The 16,489-nt window shown below is 43.3% G+C and overlaps 1 protein-coding gene across 2 annotated transcripts in view; it reads right to left on the bottom strand.

Moving 5' to 3' along the window:
• The window catches only part of si:dkey-106l3.7 (uncharacterized), a 40,137-nt gene that overhangs the window by 19,106 nt on the left and 4,542 nt on the right, over positions 1-16,489 (bottom strand). Inside the window, exons 2-6 of one of the 2 annotated variants that reach the window (XR_009061188.1) lie at positions 6,196-6,336; positions 5,899-6,049; positions 5,742-5,824; positions 3,306-3,394; positions 2,979-3,130 (exon numbers count right to left, since the gene is read on the bottom strand). Coding sequence is in view for 1 of the 2 variants with exons in the window: in XM_057819863.1 (XP_057675846.1) it covers positions 3,031-3,130; positions 3,306-3,394; positions 5,742-5,824; positions 5,899-6,049; positions 6,196-6,336 (564 nt within the window). In the remaining variant the exon portion in view is untranslated. Of the gene's footprint in view, positions 1-1,024; positions 3,131-3,305; positions 3,395-5,741; positions 5,825-5,898; positions 6,050-6,195; positions 6,337-16,489 lie in introns of those variants that run through there. The other variant, XM_057819863.1, reaches the window with a different exon arrangement.

Here is a 16,489-nt window from a genome sequence, read left to right as displayed (position 1 = left end):
TGTTTGAAACTCAAAAATTTCAGAAAAGGAGGTTTTTGCAAGTTTTGAAATTTATTGTAAGGGAAAATCTCATTTACCATGTAAACAAAAGCCTTGAGACAGTCAATTAAAAGCTTTGAAACTTAACAACAGAAGGGAGATATAGCCTGCCAGTGTACACAATGTAATAAATACAATATAGCTTTGTCTAGATTCTGTAAAAATCGCATATATTTGACAAGCATATACAGTATATACTGTATATTCATTTACTATTTGTAGAGCATTGAATATTACATATGTACACCTTACAAAACACTGTAATCTGAATGTGATAGAAATGTATGCATCTACGGTATTATAAACTGCGATTAATGCACGTACAGTGCGGCAAATATGTATTTAGTCAACCACTAATTGTGCAAGTTCTCCCACTTGAAAATATTAGAGAGGCCTGTAATTGTCAACATGGGTAAACCTCAACCCTGAGAGACTGAATGTGGGAAAAAAAACTGAAAATCACATTGTTTGATTTTTAAAGAATTTATTTGCAAATCATGGTGGGAAATAAGTATTTGGTCAATACCAAACGTTCATCTCAATACTTTGTTATGTACCCTTTGTTGGCAATAATGGAGGCCAAACGTTTTCTGTAACTCTTCACAAGCTTTTCACACACTGTTGCTGGTATTTTGGCCCATTCCTCCATGCAGATCTCCTCTATAGCAGTGTTTTTCAACCGGTGCGCAACGTGAAAGATAGTCAGGTGTGCCGCGAGAAATTATCTAATGTTGCATTTTTTTTCACGTCGTCGGGCTTCCACGAGGAAGGACGGAGTAGGTAGAACTTTTCGTTTGTGTCCAAATGAGCGAGGTATTGCTTGTGTCACGTTTAAGAACTGCTCGGATTTCTAGACATTAGCCAACTTGCTGTCCGCGACAAGGTGGATCCCAACATGTCTATTTTACATCTTTTGATTAGACTCGTCAAGTGTAGATATACACGAAAGTGTCCTTTTCATTTCATCCATATGTGATGACCGTCAATCTCCCCCGTGTTTTATTCCAACACATTGACAAGGACTGCAAGGTTGCTGATGTCTAGAAATCCGAGTAGTTCTTGAACACGACGCGAGCAGCTATCCAACAGTGCCATGGTGCTAAGTGAGCCTAAACGGTATCTCCCAACGAAACACCGATCGCTTCAAAACAAGTCGATGGACTATTTTGTTCGCCTTCATGAAAACACAGAAACAGGCACCATTTTTGGGAAAAACTACAAAGGTAAATGAGAAAGCCCTCAAAGGCAGTTACCTTGTTGCTGAACTTGTTGCTAAATGTAAAAAGTCCCACATTGTGGTAGGGACGTTAATACTACCTTCCTGCCTGCATTGTCAGTGAGATGCTTGGCCTTGATGCGGTTCAAGATATTTTTAAAGACCCCCTGTCTGATAATTCATAGCTTTTCAAGCCTAACTGCTATAAAAAATAAAAACAGAGTTGTTGACGAAGATTCCTGCCAGGATATCAGGTGTGGGTTCATCTAAAGAGGCTCAAGTTTCACACTAAATATAGATTTGGATATATGTTTTTTTTAATAATTAAACATACTGTACAGAAAGTAATTTTGGAACATTTTTGTTTGTAGTGTGCCGCGAGATTTTTTTCCAATGTAAAAACGTGCCACGACTCAGAAAAGGTTGAAAAACACTGCTGTAGAGCAGTGATGTTTTGGGGCTGTCCTTGGTCAACACGGACTTTCAACTCCCTCCACCGATTTTCTATGGGGTTGAGATCTGGAGACTGGCTAGGCCATTCCAGGACCTTGAAATTCTTCTTACGAAGCCACTCCTATGTTGCCCTGGCTGTGTGTTTGGGATCATTGTCTTCCTGAAAGACCCAGCCACGTCTCATCTTCAATGCACTTGCTGACGGAAGGAGATTTTCACTCAAAATCTCTCGATACATGGCCCATTCATTCTTTCCTTTATACAGATCAGTCGTCCTGGTCCCTTTGCAGAAAAACAGCCCCAAAGCATGATGTTTCCACCCGCATGCTTCACAGTAGGTATGGTGTTCTTCTGATGAAATTGAGTATTCTTTCTCCTCCAAACACAAGAACCTGTGTTTCTACCAAAAAGTTCTATTTTGGTTTCATCTGACCATAACACATTCTCCCAGTCCTCTTCTGGATCATTCAAATGCTCTCTAGCGAACCGCGGACGGGCCTGGACGTGTACTGGCTTCAGCAGGGGGACACGTCTGGCAGTGCAGGATTTGAGTCCCTGGCGGCGCATCGTGTTACTGATACTAGCCTTTGTTACTGTGGTCCCAGCTCTCTGTAGGTCATTCATTAGGTCGCCCCGTGTGGTTCTGGGATTTTTGCTCACCGTTCTTGTTATCATTTTGATGCCAGGGGGTGAGATCTTGCATGGAGCCCCAGATCGAGGGAGATTATCAGTGGTCTTGTATGTCTTTCATTTTCTAATAATTGCGCCCACAGTTGATTTCTTTACACCATGCGTTTTACCTATTGCAGATTCAGTGTTCCCAGCCAGGTGCAGGTCTGCAATTTTGTCTCTGGTGTCCTTCCACAGCTCTTTGGTCTTGGCCATAGTGTAGTTGACTGACTGAGGTTGTGGACAGTTGTCTTTTATACCGATAATGAGTTAAAACAGGTGCCATTAATACAGGTAATGAGTGGAGCCTCGTTAGAAGAAGTTAGACCTCTTTGACATCTTGCTTGTTTAAAGGTGACCAAATACTTATTTTCCACTCTAATTTGGAAATAAATTCTTTAAAAATCAAACAATGTGATTTTCTGTTTTTTTTTTTTTCCACATTCTGTCTCTCATGGTTGAGGTTTACCCATGTTGATAATTACAGGCCTCTCTAATCTTTTTAAGTAGGAGAACTTGCACAATTGGTGGTTGATGAAATACTTATTTGCCCCAATATACTTTCTCAGGAGTCTATAGCTAGAATGATAGCTGATGTTACCTTTGCATGTAAGGCCAAAGCAACCATCCATAATATTAACTTTGCTGTTGTGTCAATGTGCCGTAGGAATGGGAAGAGTGCTCCATCGCTTCCTGAAAACTTGGCTTAACTTCCGATGGGTGGTGTTTCTTTCTAAAGACTGCATCAGTTGGCTGGAATAGAACAACAACACATTGAACAGAGATGAGAAGGGCATTTAGGGAAAAACAGGAAGCAGTCAGAGGGGTGGCCGGATGCCATGTTGAAGCAGTCCGGCAGCATCGCGCACCATATGGCACGGACACGCTCCCTACAAAGAGCTTATTTACGTCGATCACTCTAGCTCACCTATTTTTTTCTTGGGAACGGGGCTCATCTCTCTTCAGAGAGACAATCTTCAACATGTATTTCTTGTTGCTTTTATCGGGTATGTCCACCTTTTTAATAGCAGAGACAGGAAATACAAATTGAAAAACAAATTTGAACCACATCTTTATAACTCATAAAGCGTAACCTTAATTCTGGCTTAAAAATATAGCCAGAATTAAGGGGCTTCTGACTCAACAGGACATGGAAATACTTATGCATGCATTCATTTCCAGCAGATTGGACTACTGCAACGGTACATTTACAGGTCTTGAAGCTGCAGCTAGTACATAATGCTGCAGCCAGATTCCTCACAAATACAGTGCCCTCCGTAATTATTGGCAACCCTGAAAAAGATGTGTTTTTTAGCTTCTAATAATGTTTTTTTTATTCAAATAATATGGCACCTTAATGGAAAAAAAGAGAAAAATCCAACCTTCAATACAAGTGCATTCATTCAGTGGGGAAAAAATCCCACATAAAGAAAAATTGGTTGACATCAAATAATGTGTGTCACAATTATTAGCACCCCTGGTGTTATACTTTGTACAACCCCCTTTTGCCAACAAAACAAGGTCTGGGGACTGAGATGGCCATGAGAGGAGCTTGATTTTGTGTCTGGTGAACCATTTCTGTTTAGATTTGGCCATATGTTTAGGGTCATTGTCTTGCTGAAAGACCCAGTGACGACCCATCTTCAGCTTTCGGGCAGAGGGCAACAGATTTGGATTTCAAATGTCCTGGTATTTCAAAGCATTCATGACGCCATGCACCCTAACAAGGTTCCCAGGGCCTTTGGAAGCAAAACAGCCCCACAGCATCACTGACCCACCCCCATACTTCACAGTGGGTATGAGGTGCTGTTACACGCCAACAAGCTGTTTGGGAGGCATGCACAGAGAAAATCTTTCGGTAACTCTTTATAATAACTATCCGTTTTACTAATTAATAGATCATTAGTAAACTGTTCATAAATGATTTATTGTTGATTTGTGAAGTATTTGTTAACAGTTTACAGGGTGTTCCAATACGGTTGACCCCATTCTAAATGCCCATGCTAGTTGATGGATCTTAATAAAACTATATACACTTTATGTTGAAGGTCATAAGTTTTATTGGTTAAATATACAAAGAAAAGTACAAATATTTGTTGGTTCTATGGCAGATTTTCATAAATGTGCAACATGAGCGCTGCCTGCAAAATGCCTTATCAAAAAGCCTTTTCTTTCGAAGTGAACGGCATTTCTTAACCTGAAAAGATAGAAATGCCAAACGTTACACGCAAAAACTTGAAACGTTTCTACACAAACTGTGTTTCAGGTTAAGAACACCTTGTAAATGCTTAAACTGTTAACAAATACTTCACAAATCAACAATAAATCATTTATCAACAGTTTACTAATGATCTATTAACTAGTAAAACGGATAGTTATTATAAAGTGTTACCAATCTTTCCTCACTCACAATCATAAACGCAAACGTCTGGAGTTCGCCAACCGGTATTGGGGCTTCAACTGGGACCGTGTGCTTTGGTCAGATGAGATCAAGATTGAAGTTTTAGCAACAAACACTCTAAGTGGGTCTGGCGTGCCACGAAAGATACGCATGCTGAAAAGCACCTCATACCCACTGTGAAGTATGGGGGTGGGTCAGTGATGCTGTGGGGCTGTTTTGCTTCCAAAGGCCCTGGGAACCTTGTTAGGGAGCATGGCATCATGAATGCTTTGAAATACCAGGACATTTGAAATCAAAATCTGTTGCCCTCTGCCCGAAAGCTGAAGATGGGTCGTCACTGGGTCTTTCAGCAAGACAATGACCCTAAACATATGGCCAAATCTACACAGAAATGGTTCACCAGACACAAAATCAAGCTCCTCCCATGGCCATCTCAGTCCCCAGACCTCAACCCCATTGAAAATCTGTGGGGTAAGCTGAAGAGGAGAGTACAGAGGAGAGGACCCAGGTCTCTGGATGATTTAGAGAGATTCTGCAAAGAGGAATGGCTGAAGATCCCTCTTTCTGTCTTTTCCCATCTTGTGAAACATTATAGAAGATTAGGTGCTGTTTTGTTGGCAAAAGGGGGTTGTACAAAGTATTAACACCAGGGGTGCTAATAATTGTGACAGACATTATTTGATGTCAAATAATTATTTCTTTATGTGGGATTTTTTCCCCACTGAATAAATGCACTTGTATTGAAGGTTGGATTTTTCTCTTTTTTTCCATTAAGGTCCCATATTATTTAGAAGCAAAAAAATTATTAGAAGCTAAAAAAACACATAATTATTATAAATCCAATAATTATGGCGGGCACTGAATAAAGCTTTTTAAAAAGCTTGTCAACTTGTGCCATGCTGATATTTATTTATTTGGTTAATTAGATCGATCAAATTTTAGTAAATTGAATGTTCGTTCTACCCGTATTTTATCGTCCTTGGTGCTGTGGTCCAACAGGTTGAATGTACTCAGCTGCTGCCCTCTCAAGCCCAACTTTAACTTTCCTGTTAAAAAAAAATAAAATAAAATTGAGAACCATTAAGCACGGACGTATTCTCACTCAAATTTTAAAACTCACGTAAATGTACTGGTGCTATGGTTGTGTCTGATGCTGATCTCGGACGAAACTGTCCATAAGGATCTTCCTCAAGTTTTGGTTCCTCCTGCCGTTCTAGCCTGGCGCCGTGTAAATGAGGAGGCTGGTCTAATGAATGAAGACTGTTGGAAGACTGACAAGAGGAGGAGGCCATTAGCAAACACATTGGCATGTTAAGAACCTTTAGAACATAATAAGCAGGGTAATTAGTCATTAAACTCTACACAAAATGACCAAATAAAGCAACAGTAATACAGTGTGTGTGCTCAGCACATTTACCTGCCTGCGAAGAAACCTCGCCTTGTCCACGTGTTCACCATTGGCAATTTTTTTTTTGGCCCTGTCCTCCAACATTTGGCACACCTGCTCCAAGAATATGAATCCAGGACTCAGATCAGTGGAGTCTATTTGACTTCGGCCCTGAAACGGAGCAGAAATCTTGTTCATATTTCCTTAAAAATCCCACTTCCAGTTGATGAAAACAGGCCCCAAAGCATAAGGTCATACCACCATCATGCTTCCCTCTAGACATGTACCGATTACCGGTTTCAAAGTATACCGTGGTATGAAAATGTCACGGTTTCAAAACTTGTTCCTTACTTTAGAAGTCTCCAGTGCTTTCTCTCAAACCATTTTCTAGTGCTTTTTGAAGTTTGTTTTGGGTTATTGTCCTGCTGGAAGACCCATGACCTCTGAGGGAGACCTAGCTTTCTCACACCGGGCCCTACATTATGCTGCAAAATGTGTTAGTAGTCTTCAGACTTCATAATGCCATGCACACGGTCAAGCAGTCCAGTGCAGGAGGCAGCAAAGCAACTACGAAACATCAGGGAACCTCCGCCATGTTTGACTGTGGGGACCGTGTTCTTTTCTTTGAAGGCCTCGTATTTTTCCCCCTGTAAACTCTATGTTGTTGCCTTTCCTGAAAAGCTCTACTTTTGTCTTAACTGACCAGAGAACATTCTTCCAAAACGTTTTTTGGCTTTCTCAGGTAAGTTTTAGCAAACTCCAGCCTGGCTTTTTTATGTCTCTGGGTCAGAAGCAGGGGTGAAAGTGGTTAGAATTTCTTGCCGGAACTTTTTTTTTTTTTTTGGGGGGGGGGGGGGGGGGGGGTGTCAAAGTAACTGAAATGCAAAGAAAACTCTTTTTGGTCAGTTATTTCTATAACATAAAAAAACTGATTTTCATTCAAAACTGTATTTTTTCAATGATTTGCAAAACAAAAGTTAACAAAAACAGCTATAACCCCAACCTCCATCTCCTAATTTTTATTTTCCCTCATTTCCTCACATACTATATGCCAAACCTCAATTTTAACTACTTCAGAACATAGGATGTATATTAAAATTGAAGATAATGTAAACATTTACTTTTTGTTGTGTTTTTTTTTTTTTTTTTTAACAATAAAGATTTAAGTAACATGCATTCAGAAAAATAAGTAAAAATGACTTATATTATGCAGAGTGAAATGGAATATATTTTGAAGATCGGGCAAACATTGACTTTTTTTAATTAAAAGGAAACTAATAAGTAGCCAAACATAAATGAACATATATAAGTCAAAAGTGCACATTGACAGCTAAGATGTTCTGAAGCTCCCCATCAGAGAAAATAAAACTAAATATGATAGATAAGCCACCTTAACTCTTTCCTTGCTCTTAAAGATTTGATCCATTTTCTTTTGCTTTGCCCTTTTTTTTTTGTTGCTGTTTCAGAAAACATGCACATTTGAACCAGTCATAGCTAACTATCTCAGGTGACCACATGTCAGTATGTCAGCCAACTGAACGGATAAATGAGTCCAGGCGTTTTGCTTTGCTGCGTGCATTCTCACATTGACGTGACTCGTCATCGTCAGACTCCGATAACTGCAGCAGCTGGGGAAACCTCCATGCCGTCCGTGGAATAAAATAAATAATACATTTTGGTGGAAACGGATTACGCTACACAAGCAATTTATTATGCTTGTTGTTAACGCTTGTGTATGTAAATCTGATTGTTGTAGATTGTTTTCTTCTTGAAGATGCATGTGTAGCAGCTTTGTATTATTATTATTTTTTTTACATAGCGTTTTGACAGTTGCAGTCTTATTTTCGGAATCAAAGCACCATATACTGGAACAACATTCCGGCCCTGAATCTTATACCGGAACTACGTTCCTGGCCGTTCCCACCCACTTTCACCCCTGGTCAGAAGTGAGGTCTTCCTGGGTATCCTACCATAGATCCTACCATAGTCTGTGGGTGGGCACTGCCCGCCCAAAGAAAATTGGATGTAGTACTAAGCGTATGGCGTACCATTCATATAGTACTGATGTGTTCTAAGTTTTAACTTTTTATCTCCTCTTTCACCTTAAAAAAAAATTTAAGTTTAACTCCCCTCTCAGATTATACCCTCCTTGTCTATTTGAAAGCAAAACTTGTATATTTCCAGGTAATGCGTTTTTCCGTGCCTTAAACATGATTATGGCCGTTTTGAATTTGACTAGATCCAGGAATTTTAACTACTTGGATTCCAAGAACAGTCTATTTGTATGTTCGAGGTATTTAGCCTTGTGCACTATTCTTATTGCCTTTTTTTGAAGTACCGCAAGTGACTGTAAATTGCTGGGATATGTATTCCCCCAAACCTCCACACAGTAGCTGAGGTATGGCATTACTAATTTTTGGAGTTTTGTGTAAAATGATAATGATTTAATTTTTTGTTCCATTCACTTTTGTGTTTGTTTTTTCATTGCAAACAAAATAAATGAATATATTAATAGTACCCAAGCATTTGTAATTGCAATCTTTTTCTGGGAGAAATTGAGCATTATCTGACAAAATTGCAATGGTGTCAATACTTTTGGCCAGCAGCGTATATTATATGTTTAATAGTGTCGGTGTCAAAACTCTCCACGTGATGTGACACATTAAAACTGTTCAGCCCTTCAGTAACTGAGTTTACATGATTTATTAGGTGTTTTCTGATGCGTGTTAAGCTACCTTCAACCTGTTTAGCCTGATTTATAGCATAGCATTTCCCCTGTAAAATCTGGGCAACTGCCCCACTTTAAACAAAATAAGTTTTGATTACATTTAATTATTAGTTTGTAAATGACTGGAAACTATTTTTGTGTGGTGTCAACTATGAAAAGTTCAGGCGCTTGAAGTCTAACAATGATCATGTGAACGCCTAAGAACAAAAGCACCACCGAAAGGGCATCGTAATTACACAGAGAAGTTAGTTCAACATTGTGTGTGCTGTTTATTGGATGAAGTGGATGGAGTAAAGTAAAGAAAGTAAAGTAAAGAAAAAATTGGTTACAGCTTCGACTACCTTTGTTAGCACAGACGAGAGATGACGGTAGAGAAAACTTAATTTGATTGATTTGACTTGATTCCCGAATTTACGATGCGAGACATTCCATAATGTGGCGTCCAATCATCCTTCTGCTGTGAAATGAGTGTTACTAGTATACATCTAACCCATTTAAAGTGGAAGGGTGGTAGAGAATGAACATTTGTTCTTTCTCTGCTAATCCTCCCACCTCAAATGGATTGGACGTTTAACGGCAACCAAAGAGTTAACAATTACCGTTTGTCCCAGGGTTGTGAACGAGTTCGGTTCCTACGCTGGCGACGTAACCTGAATCGGAACATTTTAAGTAGCCCTAAATCTCAAAATAACTACCGTACTTTTCAGACTATAAGGCACACCTGACTATAAGCCGCCACCCACCAAATTTGACACGAAAACGACATTTGTCCATAGGTAAGCCGCACTGGATTATAAGACGCAGCTGTCCCCACTGTATTATGGGATGTTCACACCAAAAAATAATAACCGATAACACTTCATTTTACAGCGGTATCATAAGACTGTCGTAAGACCAAATGAGCCACCATTGTTAGAGCCCCACAGCAGGCCTGTATACCTTTTTCCTTTTTTTTTTTCCCCTCAGTCATCAGCACTCATTCCACACACCTGTTCTGCACACCTGGTCATTACCACAGCCTCCCTACATAAGCACACACAGCCCTCTGCTCCATTGCGAGTTTGTTAGCCTTCACTGCAACTTACGAGCGTTCCTAGATACCTTGCCTTGCCGGATTTTTGATACACCTTTTGACCTCTTGGATTTTTGCCTCTAGCCTGCTCCTCGTCTGTGCCTCTGCCTCTGCCTATTTTCTGTGACCTGAACCCTGCTACAGGACCGGAGATAGCCGCATCCTGCCTGGGCCTTCGCCTTGCTCGTCCCCCCTTGCTCGAACAGCCTTCCGTGCTTCTCCAAGGGCCAAGACTTCTTCCTCTCAGAACCATTGTTAATAAATCTGCTCTGAGCACTGCATTATTGGGTCCGTTTGTTCTCTGAGCCGTGTCAGAACAAACTCGCCATAACATGGACCCAGCAGACTCTTCCCGGTATGAGCAGGCCATCAAGTACCAGGGCCAACGATTAGGTGAGCATGAGCAGCTCCTGTCTTTTCTGACCCAAAGTGTGTCTCAGCTTTCCCACATGGCTGCCTCATACCACAATCAACCCGCTACTGAAAGGGAATCACAAATGTGGTCAGAGCCCAACATCCCACCACCCTCAAGATACTCAGGTGACCCAACAACGTGTAGAAGCTTTTTTAACCAGTTGAAACTAATTTTTGCTTCTCAGCCCTGTCGTTTTTCCCAGGAGACAGCCAAGATCGCCTTTCTAGCAAATCTCCTGGAGGGTGCGCCGTTGGGCTACTTCAATGCCCTAATGGTGCAGAATTCTCCACTTCTGGCCACATATGAACTCGTTGCAGCGGAGCTGAAGAAAATTTATGACCACCCACTACGCGAACAGGAAGCCGGCGCTCTCCTCCTCCAGATTAGGCAAGGTGGCGAACCCATCAGAGAGTACGTCAGCCGGTTTCGCTCCTTGGCGGTGGAATCCGGCTGGGAAAGCAAGGCCCTGATTTCATCTTTTAAGACCGGGCTTAACCCAGAGATCGGCAGGGAGATAGCACTCAGGTGCCGTTTTTCGACTCTGGACGAGGTCATTGGCACCGCCATAGAAGTGTCGGACCAGTACAACCAGTGGAGGCCCCATTCCATCAGCCTATCCGTTGGGCCCTTAGCCCCCCGAGGTATCGCCGAAGCTGCTTCTCCCACCCAGGGAGAACCGATCCATATTGGCAGAGCCAGGTTGTCTGTAGAGGAACGAAATCGCCGTATTTCAGCAAGGCTCTGTCTTTACTGTGGGGAGCCTCGGCATTTTGTTGTCAATTGCCCCAGCAAGAGGCAAAATTATGCACATAAACATAAAGTGTCTGTCAGTCGAACCATCTCTCTCGGTACAACCTCTCGAGTCCAACCCACCGTTGTCTTAAGTGCACCTGTCTTCTCTCTCCAGCAGAAAGCATTGATCGACTCGGGGTCAGACACCAACCTGATAAACATGGACCTGGCTAAACAACTTCGATTGCAACTCATCGAAATGCCTTCTCCTCTGGAAGCCGTGGCCCTGGACGGAAGCCCACTATGGCGGGTAACACACCGCACACCCGTCCTCCAGATGGAGTTTCCAGGTCGTCATACCGAAAGTATCAGTTTTCATGTTTACCCTTCCCCCAACGAACCACTCGTCCTTGGATTGCCCTGGCTGAAAAGACACAACCCCCACATTGACTGGGACACTGGGAGGGTGATTTCCTGGAGCCCGTCGTGTGACGGAACTTGTATAACAGACGGTATGGCGGAGATGGAAAAGACTGACTCAGCCCAGATTGCATCCACATTTATCTTGCGGAAAGAGAAACAAGCAGAGTTCCCTGACCTCGATAAAGTCCCGGCCTGTTATCATGACCTCAAACAGGTATTTAATAAGTTCAAGGCCTCTAGCCTCCCACCACACCGTCCTCATGACTGCGCCATAAACCTACACCCGGGCTCAATACCCCCCAGGGGTCGCTTGTACTCGTTGTCTGGCCCAGAAACCCAGGCCATGACTAAGTATATAAATGAGTCGTTAGCATCAGGGCTAATCAGGAGATCCTCCTCTCCTGCCGGTGCAGGGTTTTTCTTTGTCGAAAAGAAGGACAAGTCTCTCCGTCCTTGCATTGATTATAGGGGGCTCAATGAAATAACTGTCCGTGATCGTTACCCGCTGCCGTTAATGTCTTCTGCTTTCGAGATGCTCCAAGGTGCCCGAATCTTCACAAAGCTTGACTTGCGCAATGCATATCACCTTATCCGCATAAAGGAGGGGGATGAGTGGAAGACCGCTTTTAATACTCCTATTGGCCACTTCGAATATTTGGTCATGCCTTTCGGCCTGACAAACGCCCCGGCTATCTTCCAAGCCCTGGTCAACGATGTTCTGAGAGAATTTTTGAATGTGTTTGTTTTCGTCTATTTGGATGACATTTTGATTTATTCCCCCAACCTGGAGACCCACATTAAACATGTCCATTCAGTTCTTGAAAAATTGTTACAAAATGGCCTTTTTGTCAAAGCAGAGAAATGTGAATTTCACAAACCATCTGTTCAGTTCTTAGGGTTTGTCATCGCAGAAGGAGAAATACGCATGGACCCAGGAAAGGTACGAGCGGTCCAGGATTGGCCAAGCCCCAGTTCACGTAAGGAGGTACAACGCTTTTTGGGATTTGCGAATTTCTACAGAAAATTCATAAGGGGATTCAGTTCAGTGGCTGCACCACTACACTCTTTGACATCTCTCAAGTGTCGTTTTCAGTGGAACAGCAAGGCCGAGGCGGCCTTCTGTAGACTCAAACGCCTTTTCACCTCTGCTCCGATCCTCAGATTTCCTGATCCAGCTCTCCCGTTTATAGTCGAGGTCGACGCCTCAGACACCGGAGTTGGTGCAGTGTTATCCCAACGGTCACCCCTTACGGGAAAAATGCACCCATGTGCATTTCTATCCAAGAAACTCACCAGCGCAGAAAGAAATTATGATGTGGGGAACCGGGAGTTATTGGCCATCAAAGTGGCCTTAGAAGAATGGAGACACTGGTTAGAGGGGGCTGAACAGCCATTTGTGGTGTGGACAGACCACAGGAATCTGGAGCACCTCAAAACGGCCAAAAGACTCAACGCTCGTCAAGCCAGGTGGTCCTTGTTTTTCACACGCTTTAATTTTACCTTGTCATACAGACCCGGGGCTAAGAACACCAAACCAGACGCCCTTTCCCGGGTGTTTCCCTCTGAGGGACACACAGAGGAACCTGAACCCATCCTTCCCAAATCATGCTTGGTGGGGGGTTTCCAGTGGCAGATCGTCAAGAAGGTCCAGGAGGCCACAAAGGGATTGATCAACCCCCCTGGCACCCCCGTAGGGTTGCTGTTTGTACCGCAGGGCCTCAGAGGGGAGGTCATTCATTGGAGCCACACATCCCGATTTGCAAGCCATCCGGGGACCAAACGCACGCTTGCTATCCTGGCACGGAAATTTTGGTGGCCGCACATGAGGAATGATGTCAGGGATTATGTGGCGGCGTGTGTGGTCTGTTCCACCAACAAGACACCCAGGAGGTCACCTGCGGGCAAATTGCTCCCTTTGACTGTTCCAACGCGACCCTGGTCGCACATCTCGTTGGATTTTGTCACTGGACTGCCTCCCTCACAGGGGAAGACCACCATATTGACGGTTGTGGATAGATTTTCCAAGATGGTCCGATTCATCACCTTCCCTAAACTACCAACCGCCAAAGAAACTGCCAGCGCTCTCCTCGACGAAGTGTTCAAGATCCATGGCTTTCCGTCAGACATCGTGTCTGATAGAGGGCCACAATTTGTGGCTCGCTTCTGGAAGGCGTTCTGTGGGCTCATCGGTGCCACCGTCAGCCTATCATCAGGGTACCATCCTCAGAGCAATGGACAAGCGGAGAGGATGAACCAAGAGCTGGAAACAACCCTACGCTGCTTGAGCTCCAAACAACCCACCACATGGGCCAAAAACATCATGTGGGTTGAGGTCGCCCACAACTGTCTGCCTTCCTCTTCCTCGGGATTTTCCCCATTTCATGTTGTATTTGGGTATCCAGCCCCTCTCTTCCCACAGACCGAGACGTCCACGCAAGTTCCCTCCGCCTTGTTATGGATCCGTCGCAAGAAGAGGGTGTGGAACCAAGCCAAGGCCAGTCTTATCAGGAGTGCAACCCGAATGAAGACGTTGGCGGATCGCCACCGGTCACGCAACCCGATGTACAAGGTGGGTCAAAAGGTATGGCTGTCTACCAAATACCTCCCTCTCAGGGTTGGGAACCGTAAACTGGCTCCCCGGTTCGTTGGCCCCTTCCCGGTCTCAAAGATCATCAACCCAGTGGCTGTGCGGCTGCGACTCCCCAGGACCATGAGGGTTCATCCCACGTTCCATGTTGGCCAGCTCAAACCGGTCTTTGTGAGCCCTCTGGTTCCCCCCACGCCGCCTCCTCCGCCACCACGACTGATTGATGGCGGTCCGGCCTACACTGTGAGGAGACTCCTGAAATCCAGACCACGGGGTCGTGGTTTCCAGTACCTCGTGGATTGGGAGGGCTATGGCCCCGAGGAGCGTTCGTGGGTCCCCTCCTCTCACATCCTGGACCCGGACCTCATTCGGGACTTCCACCGACTCCACCCCGATGCGCCTGGTCCGTCCGGAGTCCGTCCCTAGGGGGGGGGTTCTGTTAGAGCCCCACAGCAGGCCTGTATACCTTTTTCCTTTTTTTTTTTCCCCTCAGTCATCAGCACTCATTCCACACACCTGTTCTGCACACCTGGTCATTACCACAGCCTCCCTACATAAGCACACACAGCCCTCTGCTCCATTGCGAGTTTGTTAGCCTTCACTGCAACTTACGAGCGTTCCTAGATACCTTGCCTTGCCGGATTTTTGATACACCTTTTGACCTCTTGGATTTTTGCCTCTAGCCTGCTCCTCGTCTGTGCCTCTGCCTCTGCCTATTTTCTGTGACCTGAACCCTGCTACAGGACCGGAGATAGCCGCATCCTGCCTGGGCCTTCGCCTTGCTCGTCCCCCCTTGCTCGAACAGCCTTCCGTGCTTCTCCAAGGGCCAAGACTTCTTCCTCTCAGAACCATTGTTAATAAATCTGCTCTGAGCACTGCATTATTGGGTCCGTTTGTTCTCTGAGCCGTGTCAACCATGAAGCTTTGAACCAATTGGCTGCAAAGTTCAATTGCTTCAAGAAGCTTCATTTGTCCATCGCAGTGAAATGAACACACAGTCAACCTCTGTTGTCAACACTTGTCGTCCAACGTACCTTCTAGCAAGTAATGGAACTAAACAATTAAAAATGAAAAAACTTTCTGTAAAATGTCATTTCAAATAAATGCAATTTCTGTTGACGAATAAATTAGGACACCCCCACATTCAGTCCCACTTAAAATGGCTAAAATTACACACAGGTGTATCACATCAGGAACACATGATTAGAACATTTTACCAAGTGTTTTGAAGGAGGCTTGCCTTATTTAAACCTCACATTTAGTTTGGTGTGCCCCTGACTGTTGAAGTGAGAGAAAACACCATGGTGAGATGTAAGGAGCTGTGTGAGGCCTTCAGAAAGAAGATTATAGACACTTATGAGTAGGGCTGTTCCGATCATGTTTTTTGCTCCCGATCCAATCCCGATTGTTTTAGTTTGAGTATCTGCCGATCCCGATATTTCCCCATCCGATTGCTTTTTTTTGCTCCCGATTCAATTCCAATCATTCCCGATCATATGCATTTTGGCAATGCATTAAGAAAAAAATGAATAAAACTCGGACGAATATATACATTCAACATACAGGATATAAGTACTGTATTTGCTTATTATGACAATAAATCCTCAAGATGGCATTTACATTATTAACATTCTTTCTGTGAGAGGGATCCACGGATAGAAATACTTGTGACTTTGTATATTGTGACTAAATATTGCCATCTCGTGTATTTGTTGAGCTTTCAGTAAATGATACTGTAGCCATGCCCAAATGCATGATGGGAAGTGCAACCATGACTGTGCGTAGTGCTACCAATTGATATATCTTCTCTGCGTTGGGAAATAATTTAAGGTGTTAAGACAAAGATCAATTGCCACCTTGCATCCCCACATTGACTCCCATGATATTTCGAATCAAAAGGAGAGGGATCGCAAGGCTTTAGCCAATAGAAGAAAGGTTCCAAAGGCTGCCAAAATTGACTCTACTCATTTAGCATTGCCTTTTATCTCTCTATATAGATTAAACGGCGTCATTACAGATTGAGCGCGACAATGATTGAGAGGGTTGGGCAGCGCATACATTAACTGCGTTATTATTTTAACGTGACACATTTTTTAATAAATTAATTGCCGCCATTATCGGGATATTTTTGATAACCCTACCTTACGCCTAAACCAAAGACTCTGGATGAGTGTAACATATACTGTCTGTAACGTTAAATACAATTAGAAAATGATTTAATTTTAAAAAAAAAAAAAAAATATATATATATATATATATATATATATATATATATATATATATTAAAAAAAGGCATGGCTGATATTTTTTTGCCGATTCCGATACTTTGAAAATGACGTGATCGGACCCGATTGATCGATCGATCGG

This window comes from Corythoichthys intestinalis, chromosome 17, assembly GCF_030265065.1.
Source record: "Corythoichthys intestinalis isolate RoL2023-P3 chromosome 17, ASM3026506v1, whole genome shotgun sequence".
Classification (NCBI taxonomy): Eukaryota; Metazoa; Chordata; class Actinopteri; order Syngnathiformes; family Syngnathidae; genus Corythoichthys; species Corythoichthys intestinalis.
The sequence above is the reverse complement of the archived record's forward strand: the minus strand, read 5'-3'. Positions and strand labels throughout refer to the sequence as shown.